Genomic DNA, 11,176 nt, shown 5'->3' with positions numbered 1-11,176 from the left:
GCCAGCAGTGGCGGTAGTCCCCCCGTCCCCCAGCGGGCTTAGTTTAAAGCCCGGTGGAGCAGGTCAGCCAGTCTGGCTGAGAAGAGCCTCCTCCCTTCTTTGGGTAAGTATGATATCTTTTATTAGACCAACTCAATAGTTGGAAAAAAAAATGCTCTTTGCAAGCTGTCGGGTATAAAAGGAAGGGTGTTCTTACCTAAAAGCTTGTAAAGAATAAATTTTTCTAACTATTTGGGGAGATTTGATCTCTTTTATTAGATCAAATAAAGAAACTCCATTTTGGAGTGGAAAAAACGGTCTAGAGGTTCCAATATTGTCACTTCTAACAGGGCTGATAAACAGAACCCACAGTTATGGGATGTCATATGCAGAGAGAAAAAGCATGGTTTCATAGTTAAACAGTGTCACATAGGAGAACACCTCTAGCAGACTTCCTTGTCAGGAGTCACTCAGACTAAACAGTTGCATTGGGTGTAAACTGTGGGTGCCTGGAGCAGATGTGATGCAACTAAATGCACCAAGAACCCAATTCAGAGTGTTCTGCACTACCGCATCGGAAGCAAGTGTTGCACTGTAGACACTCAGCACTAGGGCTGTGCAAAATTTTGGCAGCTGTTTCAGCATCCAAAACACCAAATCTGAAATCGGAACAGAAAGCTCCAAAACATTTTTTGGAAATGTTTTGGAGAATTTCGGTGTTTCGGAACTGGGCTTGCAGGGAAACAAAAACTAAGAAGAGGGAGGGAAAAGGGGGAGGACTGCTCCGATATCGACATCTAGCTCCTGGTTAGATTCCCCAGCTCTCTGATCACTTCCTGCAGCTCTTTGAGGTGGGGGGGCAGTGCGGGCAGCACAGGGCCCCCGATCTGCATGCAGGGTTCAGCAAGCTGCAGCTGCAGGCTGGGGCCAGCAGCAGCCGCTTGACAGCCTGTGCTGAGTGCTGGGAAGACTGCAGTACTGCCACTGGCCCCAGCCTGCAGCAGCTGCCTGCTGAAACCCAACGCACATGTCCGGGGGCCTGCACCCCCCAGGAAGAGCTGGGGAATCCCTGTTGCTCAACCTGGCTCCACAGGGAACAGAGACCCCGCGCTGGCGTCTCCTGCTTGCCTTGTGAAGCCCCATGTTGCTGGGGCAACGCAAGGCAGGTAGTGGCAGCAAGGAGACCCCGAGCGCAGATCTCTGCTCCCTGTGGAGCAGTCACACAGCAGGGATCAGCACACTTGCTCTGCGCTGCTTCCCTGCCCCGTGAACACCGTGACAAGGATCAGAAATCCACGCAGGGGTCTCCTCCCCTGCACAGAGGGCAGCAGCCTTTCCCCTCCCCTAGATGAGCCACCCATGGCCTCATCCTGCTCCCCGCTGGAACCCTGCAGCCCCCAGCACCACCCAGCTGGGTAGGGCTGTGCAAAGCTTTCCTTGCGGCCTGTTCAAAACAGATTTGGCTAAAACGAAACTCTCTCCTCTGAAACTGAATTGAATCATAGCTGTTTTGCACAACACTACTCAGTACCTCCAGAAGATCTCAGTTCTTGTTCTTCCAGAAGGGAGCAGGGCAACTTCTAGTCACAACAGCTCCACATTTTTATACTGTAGCTTTTAGCTTTTAGCCACCTGAACCAGGCACCATCCAGCCTGTGGCATGTCCAACACCACCAGGCACCCTGAGGCTGGACTCCATTTGTAGGCAGTTCAGGCAGCGGCAGCAGCTTCCAGTTACTGCCACCACCAGACCCATCCCCGTGGAGACTGGTGGGGACCTGCACGCAGTACTGGCTCTGGCCCAGCCTGCCCCACACCAGCTCAGAACCAACCCGCCCACAATAAGCAGAGGCAGCAGCCAGACAGAAGCTACTACTGGACACAGCGGGAAAAGCAGCCACCTCCCCCTCACTGCTGCCAAGCCCTTCTTGTCATAGCCGCCCAGAGCCCATTTCTGGGCTGCCCTGTGGCTCCTCTCTCTACCACCATCACCACTGCAACCAGAGCCAACTCCAGGCCGTCCAGTGGAGCAGTGGGGAGGAGCTGTAGGGTAGCCCAGGTGCAGGCTCTGGGCAGCTGCAGCAAGGGGAAGGTGGCCACTTTTCACCTGCACCCAGCAGCTTTTGCCCAGCTGCTGTCGCGGCTCATTATGGGCAGGCTGGTCTGCAGCAAGCACAGGACGGGCCAGGCTTGGGGCTGTACATGTGGGACCCAGCTGGTCTGAAGCCAGTCCAGTGTGGCTGGGGCAAGTCCAAAGTGTGCATGGAGTAAGCCAATGCCAGGCTCAGCTTGATGACAACAACAGCGTGCAGGCTCCAGGCTGTTGCAGATGGGGGAAGATGCTGACCAGCCCATGACATCCCAAAAACTGTTTATGTGGCCTGCAGGCCCAAATAATTGCCCACCCCTGTACCAGCATCAGCATTAAAAGTCTTAGCTAGTTCACAGTGTATATCCTTATGACAGTGAGTCACTCAAACTCCTCTTCTATTTCAATACATTAGTAAAACCTTCCCTCATTTCATCAAGTGCTGCAGTAAGGTTACAAGGTAGAGCTGCTCTAGTGAAAAGGCGCAGAGAGATACAGAAGCTGCTCAAAGATGTTAAAGCTCAGTTAAATCCATAAGCTATGTTTAAAACAACTCCAGTGGTCAACACAATTCATATTATTTTCCGTGTTTATTATCTGTTATCGTTTACAGTAATTACTGCTGTCTGTTCTAAAAGCCACCTGCAGCACTTCCCTGGATACTGGTAATTAATAGACTTTCTTTGCACAAACAAAGAGTCTGCTTGTTTTTCAATATATTGTGTGAACAAGAGGATTAACATCTAGAGACTCTGCCTGAGTAAACAACTCTGCTGACTCTGGCAATTTTAAAAAAAGAGCAACTATAGCAGTTCTGGCCTCTGACTTGTAGTACAGAACTACAGACAATGCAATCACATGTTTGGTCTAGGATCCCTGGGGATGTTAATTGATGCCTGTGGCATATGGAAGCACTATGCAGAGGTTGGCCCTCAAAAAAGGCTGAAAGGACAGATTGTGATTGCTCAGAAGTTACATTTCTTAGAGGGTTTACCATGCAGCCTTTTATGTCCCCAACATGACCTGCAAATGACAAGTCTATATCACCTACTATAACCATTACAGCTTTGTACTCAGAATCAAGCTCATCTTTTCTCAAGCAAGTAAGGCTAATTTAGTGTGATGAAATTAAAAAGTAAAATAAAATAAAAACAAAGCTGGAGCCTACATGAAAGTAGGCTCCAAGCCTATGTGATTTTGGTCCCAAAAAGCCTGCTCACCTCTGGAAATATCCATAGAGGAGAGAGAAAACATTCAGATTGCAGATGTCTAAAAATAATTTAGACTGCAGGCTGCTCTGGGGCAAAGTTTCAGATCTACAACCTACCCTACCAAAAAAAGCTAGTCTGCCTCCCAGCTACTCAACTCCAGCTCAATGCCTCCAGTTTCAGGAAGGAATGACAGTCAGCTGAGTAAAACAGCCATCTGTTAAAAGTTGCTGCCTGACAGCAAAGTGGTTTGTTTTTGGTTTTTTTTGTTTTGTTTTTTTAATAACTTAACAGTGGAAGATCGACTGATACATGTCAGATTTTAGCCCTAGGAGAGGAGTTCCCCCCCTCCCCTCATAAGCTTCCATTAGCCAAGATGCACTTAAAATAAGAATGCTATAGTACAGAAACCTGATATTCTCAGAGAGAATATCACCTCTTCAGACTACTTTGCTGCTTTGAAAACAAACAAACAAACAAACAAAAACAGGAAGTCCCCTCATTTTACCTATCAGTCTAGGATTTACCCCTCAGTCCAGGCTGATAAGCTGCTGCCATTTTTTTTTAAGTGAATGTTGAATGAGGTACTGAAGTCAGAATAAAAGGTTCAAGTACAGGTTATGCCTCCAGAAAGAAACAGAAATGAAAAGACATTTGGACTCTGCTTAGATCTCAGTGTTAATATCCATTCAATTCTTAGAGCTGAAGACAATCTGATGATGGTTACCCTGTACAGACCAGAAGACAGGTTTCCACATCCTGAAGTGTTTAAGTCTCCAAACACCTCTTTTGCAGATGGCATTGTTCCACTAGCATTTAAAAAGCTGACCCCCTCCAGGCCTAGCCTCAGATGTAGATTTATCAGCTTCTCCCAATGCTTTTATGAAAGGACAGTTCTATTCTATAAAATTTTCCTTTTTCTACTATCAGATTACTGAACAGTGTCGACACATGTAAAGCAATTACACAAGATTCCCAGTAACTTTGCAGCAGACAATATGAAGTTCCTTCCCCCCCTTAAAGTTTGTATTATTGCTTAATAATGTTTTGACAGAAGTAGGTCCTCAAAAAAAACAAAACAAAACAAAAAAAAAAAAACCTGATATTCTATTTTTGAGGCACCTTAAAGTTCATATTTACTGATTCTTAAAGACTTTGGGAACGGATACTGTACAAGCTGATCAGACCAGTCCACCCCTTCAAAACAGAAGACTTTCATCTCCTACACTTGATTATTTAAAGGAACCTTAACACAGTCTTCAATGAACTAGGTTGTCAATGTTAAGTGTTGTCAGAGGCATAAGATACTCTGATAAACAAGAGGAGCATTAAATAAGAGTGCAAACCACAGCCTGTGCTGATAAGCATTACCTAACACAGGGTTCCTTTCTTTAGTCCCTAGGCTTTGAAGATAATGGAGTACACTATACATGTGGTACATTGGAGGGTAACAGACCTGAGAAACATCTTCCAAGCACTGGATGTCAGAGCAAACAGAACTGAAGAGGTCAGCAGCTTACAGCTTGAAGGGACATTTAAATACAGCCTATGGGTGGGGAGGGGGGACAGAAGTGGGAGGGTATTCTGTGGTGTTTCAGTGGCAGGGGGCTTTGCCCATGCACTGCAAGGGAGCAAGGAAGCAGCAGCAGTGGCACTGCAAGGGGTAGCAGTACCAGGGCCGTGGGTCCAGGGGCAGTTGCATAAGCTGTACTGGAAGCAACTGGAGCTCAGAACTAAGCGCTGCTAAAAAAGTGGTCCCTTGCTGCAAAATGTTGCCAACTCCTTATAGAGCATTAATATTCTTGCCTAGATTTTCATTTTCTAGATCCTTTCTGACATTTGATAGCTGGCTAGAGATTACCTGCGACATTGGACAAGCTATTATTCAGTCATACAAAAGGTGTCCTAAAAGGAAACAGGTTTGTACCTAGGCTTCCCTAGCAAGGTCTGCCACTTTTACTTCCAAAAAGTGGATGACAGGTTGGCACAAAATACTACCTGATTGCTAGTTGTTAGGGAATTATTTAGGAATGCTGCAGAGCTAGATTCAGTTCACTGCTCTCTCTCTAGACCATGAAACTTGGCCAAATATCAAGGAATTTACATCAACTCCCCTACCTTACAGGACTACCTGTTGTAGGGCTCAATATCAGTATGTCAGCACACCCCTATTTGGGGTTGAAGTTTGTGGTCTTCAGTCATAGGGAGCTATCCTTGGGACCTGCAGAAAAACTGTCATGTGTGGCCTAGTTAAATTCAGTATGGATGGGGAAATGTCTGTGGTCACCCAAAAGGAAAGGAAGAAAAGGAAAAAAACAAAACAAACCACCACCCTTCCTTGCAAAGCACTTACTCATGACATTTACATCATTTTTCCTTTTAAGGTTAAAGGCTACAAATACTCCTACATAGTACTAGATTCAACGATATTTTCAGATGGATATCTATGGTATTAGATTAATCACTATTGTGAAGGCTGCACATTGAACAGCGCCCCAGCTGAAGGGTACAGACGTGTCAACCATGGACTTTGTCAGCCACAAGGAAGCCCATTGCAAACTGACACTGGGGACATGGAAGCCATGAATTGAGACCTTCATGTCCTATGTGTTTACTCCACCTCAGGAAAGTCCATTACGGTTTTCTGGTAAAGTCTGAAGAGTACTACTAAGAGACGAACAGAAACAAGCGTGTGCATGTGGTGGCAGGGTGGAAAGAGGGAAATGGGACTTACTGTACAACTGAATACTTCAGGCTCCCTCTCAAGGTCTTGCCACTGGCTCTTACCACCAATACGACACAAAGGCTTTGGTACTTATATTGTAAGAGTAATGGATCAAGCCTCACCTATACTTGACATTATCATGCTCTTCTGGTAGCAGACAGCTCACATAACTTAATCGGAAAAACATAAAAGCCTAGAGTGAAATGAAATTTAAAATTCATTTGTAGAAGCTTATTCCATGTTTTGAAAAGTGTCTCTCTACAATAATTCAGTAGCACCTTCCACTTAGGAGACAGGCTGTCCATCAGAAGAGTGAAAAGCACAAGAGTGACATCACTTCCTACCCAGGAATCCCCCAAACCTCCCAATCAATTTCATCCACAGGTACTAGATACACCATAAAGTCCAGTGAGGAACGTTATCACGATCACTTTTTATTTAAAAAAAAAAAAAAAATGCTTGAACACTTTTTATATTAAAAAGAACCCAGATCTGTAATTAATTCCTTCCTTTACATAATCCTGACCCAAGGAGTTTTTTGGATTAATTTTAGATTTATGAGAAATGCTGGTGCTTTTAGCTCTGAAAACTAGCAAGAAAGCGAGGTATTTTCCTCTGAAGACGTTAAGATAGTGTTCATTACACAAAGTAGGAGAGAAGCACATGGAATATAATCTCTTCTCCAAAAATCTCATTGAAAGGCGTCAAGCACATCTCCGATGAATTTCAGATTCCACTAACAAAAAGAGGCCCAGACTAAGTTACATGCTTTAATCCTTCGCTTACTCAAATGGATCCACAGAATCTGCAGGACACTGCATTTTAGAGCCACACCACTGATGGTGTTCACCTGCAGCTATTAAAGAAGAAAAAAAAAAAAATCCAACATTTCAGGCTGAACCATGTACTGACAACTGTATATGGAGAAACTCTACATAGCTACTCTGGACAAGCTATGCACAACCACTATAGCAAACTTGAGCTCCTACTTAAAAAAAAAAAAAAAAAAAAAGAAAAACAAACAAACAAACACACACACACAGGAAAATCATCATGTCTTTTACCTTATGATCAAAAGAGAAGCTAATACCTCAGCTAAAATGGGAAGCTGTCTGCCATATCTTGCCAATTAAGCTCTCAGCTTTTCTAGAATTCTCCTTGAAAATCCTCACGGCTGTAAATCTCAGTAACTAAAGTACTATATACTATTACAGCATGTTTACCCATCTCATAGAATGTAAGCCTAGATCTACAGCAACTCCTCCTTTCCAGTTTTTCAGCTATAAACACACCACGATTGAGCTCATTATTCAAGTGGATTCTTTTGTAAAGAGATAGCCATATATACAATCAGAACATAAGATTTTTGTAGTCCAAGGAGTTTTATCTGCTTTTATCCTTTTTCAGGTAACTTCTAACAGCCTATGATCTAAAGTCCTGTTTGCTCTGCTCTATCCGTGTATATAAGACTGCATCCAGGTCTTACAGATATCATGTGCAGTGGGTAGGGCATTAGGAAAGTGTGCCCTCCTAAAGTACAACAAGACATTTCACTTCAAGTAATATTGGTTTGGGTTTTTTTAATTATAAAAAAAAGCCGTTAAAATGTATACCTCTAAGTTTAGTCACTTCACTGGCTCAGATCCGATTTATCCCAGTGGGCCATTTTTTATTTTTTTTTAAATGAAAAAAAAAAAAATGACTTTCAACCTTGCCAGCTTCAAGTCAGGCTAACATCCATGTTGACAGCTCAGGGGAAGTGGATATGGTTAAGTTTGAAGGAGGTAGAGCTTACAGATACAGAGCTAAGCAAGTTTTACAAGCATCAACAGGAGACAGCAATCTGTCATTCATTACCAGAAAGACTCTACTCTTCTTCCCCACTTTGAGGCGGCAGTACACTAACAGTTAATCATGTATTGTAACACAGATGGTTTCGGTAGGTGCCTGTACACATCATAGGGTTTAATCCTCATTAAATTAAATAGGTTTATAACATTTAAAAATGTGTCTCTTTTGGAGCATCACATTAGTGTTTGCACATAGTAGGTTTTCAAACTAAATTAAGCCCAGTCCCTAGCCAGCTCTGCAGGAGAATGGGATGGTCCTGCCCTGCCCCAGAGCCCCACACCCCTTGCCCTGCCATGCAGCTGTGGGAACAGGGAGCCAACACATGGCACTAGAAAAAAAAAAAGCAGCAGCAATTCAAAGGGATGAACTACAAAAAAGTCACCATACCACCTGGTGAACAAAGAGGCTCATTACACGTCTGAGTGCCTTTGTGTTTGCATGCAACAAATCCATGGATGTGACACTAATTCCTGGCAAGCCAAACTACGCTACATTTGAGTTTTAGTTTAATGCGCCAGAAAGACTGTTAGAGTGTCCAGAAATCCCACTCATGCAAAACAGTCACGCTGTTGCAGCACAAGAGAGGGCAAAAAAAAAAAAAAAACCAAAAAACCAAAAAACCAAAACAAACAAACAAACAAACAAACAAACAAACAAACAAACAAACAAACAAACAAACAAACAAACAAACAAACAAACAAACAAACAAACAAACAAACCACACATGGCATGCACAAATGCCCAGCTAGACTAGGACCAAATGTTGTATTTGTCCTCAACAGAAAAAAAACCCTGACTGGCATGTATGCACATCACCCTTCCAATCAGGGTTTAATGGGTGGCTGAATTCAGTGCTGCTTTTCTGTCACTAATTCAATGGTGAAATCCCAACTGCTCAGACAGAACTGGGAACATCCCAGGACAAATTGTTGGCATTTATCCCATGAACCTTTAGGAAATAAAATGAAATTGGTCCTGGGACAATGTACATCTGAACAACTGTACTTTGTCCTGCAATAAAATGGTTTTTCCCCAGAGGGAAAAAAATTAACATTTGCCAGTTGCCCCTGATAACTAGTGAAGTTGTACCTGACTTCCTCACCATTATATGGAGATCATAGTACAGTTTTAGTTACTTCCCTTAGGAAAACTAAGGCAAGTTTGTTTTTACTGCTTGGATTTTACCTTTGGAAAAAAAAGCACGTCTCAGAAGGTACTTCCCTACTCATTTCTTTTGAATTTCCATTGCATGCAAGATAAATGCCTGTGTTGCACAAAAGAGCCTGGGGGGGGGGGGGGGGGGGGCGGGAGAGGAAAGAAAAAAAAAAAAAACCCCCCCCCCCCCCCCCCCCCAAAAAAAAAAAAAAAAAAAAAAACACCTTACATAAATGAGGAAGTTCAAACACTAATTACTATAAACATCAGTTAGTTTGTTTAGGAGGCCAACCAGTTCTGCATGCAGAATTAAAATTTTTCAAGCTTCAGCTGCATAGCCCTCAAATATGGGTTTTTTTTTGGAATAGCGTTTAAAATCTCCAATTAAAAGTTTGGTTTTAAAATAAACACTTCACAGAACTCCCTTTTTTCTAATATGAGATTTTTTTAAAGCGTTTTCCCTGGGCAAAGGAAAAAAAGTGTGGCAACTGAATCCATTAGGCTTGAACAATCCAGCAGCTTTTCAGAAACCAATGACATGCATGCAAACACACTTCAGAGCCAATGTTAAGAATAAGACAAGGTAACACTTCAGGTTTCTATTTAAATAATAGTCACTTGTTCCATTTAGAACCAGGACCCCATGAAGGGGAAGACATTGTTAGAGTAACAGCTTTGCCAGAAAGATTGTACCAAACAACCTCCACCCTGTTATACATCATCTAGTCATGAACAGCCAGCCTCACAGCAACATTTTTTTATTTTTTTTTTACTCAAACAACACAGCTACCATTAGAAACCCCCCAAAATACAAGGCACCATGTTTATACTACAAAAAAATTGAGATGCAGAACAGTTACTTCCAGGACTCCCACTGACAGTTAAATATCATCTGCTACTTAAAACCGAAGACAAGCTGCCTTATATTGAACACAATATTACAAGCCCTGTTAAAGAGATATGGTACACTCAGTTTAGAGGCATTACACTGAGTTTGCTGCTTGAAACCACTAAGTTACTTAGATAACCCAAAAAGGATATATTCTACAGAAATATGCTGCTAGTTTAGTGGTTATATGCAGCCACATATCAATCCAAGATTTAAGATTAATTACCTGATAGATGATTGAGCAACTGCAATCCATGATGACAAGAGAGCCTGGCATTCAAGTTACAGTAGATAACAATGCAAGATAAATTATCATAATCTAGAAGAGCAGTTCGCAGCCAGGATGCTGCAAGCTGGGTGCTGTTGGGGCCAGGTTAAAGTGCCTCACACACCTCCCGAGAAGCAGATGCAGCTGGAGCCCATGCTTTTCTGCAGCCCTTCCTAGTCCAATCCTACATGTGGGATATGGGACTGTCCCATATCCCTCTTTCCAGGAGCACAAGGGGTCAGACTGGGAAGGGCTCTGGCAGGAATAAAGCATTGGCAGTGTCTGGTGGAAAGAGCTAAGTGCAGGGATGCCCAGGGTAGTAAGACTACCTTCATTTCCCCGTCTTCCCCCTCCCTCCCTTCTGCCGCCCCCAGCCAACTTCAGGGGCACAGGGCAGAACTCATTAGTTACACCTCTGCTCCTACATGCTTTCAGTTAAATCAGAAAAGCCCAATACAAGCAGGAATATGCAACACTGCACTCATTGAGAACCACTGGAGGCAAGCAGAGACAGTATAACAGTGGCTCTCAGGCAGGGATGCCAAGTCAAGGCACCCCTCTACAGCTTCTATAACTAAAAAGGGTGAAAACCACTGATTTAAAGATGGCCACATAGAGAAAATAATTAAGCCCAGAGTTGATTTCAAGGTGGAGTTTTGATATTGGCAAACACACTTACCTTTAAATTTTGACCGAATGTTTGCCAGTTCTTTGTTTATTCTCTTTATCTCTGCTTCTTTGCTTTTGCCTGAAAAAGAGCAGAAACACTGCATCAAGGCCTGGCATTTCAAACAGCTCCCTAATTTATTCCATCACATTCCCCTGCTCCCTATCCCCCACCAATCATCCACCTAAAGTGTACAAGCAGCAGGTGTTTCCACATAAGTCACAGAACAAAAGCAAATGTCACGTTATATAAAATGTGAAAATTTTATACAGGAATTGCATTATCCTTAAAGAACCTATGCTGAAATGGTTAAAACAGAAATCCTCCTTGACCAACTGCAACTTG

The 11,176-nt window shown here is 43.2% G+C and overlaps 1 protein-coding gene across 5 annotated transcripts in view; it reads right to left on the bottom strand.

Annotated features, from left to right (window-relative positions):
• Nucleotides 1-11,176, bottom strand: part of LOC102381531 (AP-2 complex subunit alpha-2) — a 62,595-nt gene that overhangs the window by 48,670 nt on the left and 2,749 nt on the right. For all 5 annotated transcript variants that reach the window (XM_025195121.1, XM_025195122.1, XM_025195124.1 and 2 more), the window contains exon 2: nt 10,844-10,912. In XM_025195121.1, the coding sequence (XP_025050906.1) occupies nt 10,844-10,912 (69 nt within the window). The remainder of the gene's footprint in view (nt 1-10,843; nt 10,913-11,176) is intronic.

The sequence above is a fragment of the Alligator sinensis genome, unplaced genomic scaffold (assembly GCF_000455745.1).
Source record: "Alligator sinensis unplaced genomic scaffold, ASM45574v1 scaffold826_1, whole genome shotgun sequence".
NCBI lineage: Eukaryota > Metazoa > Chordata > Crocodylia > Alligatoridae > Alligator > Alligator sinensis.
This window is presented reverse-complemented; position numbering and strand designations above follow the sequence as displayed.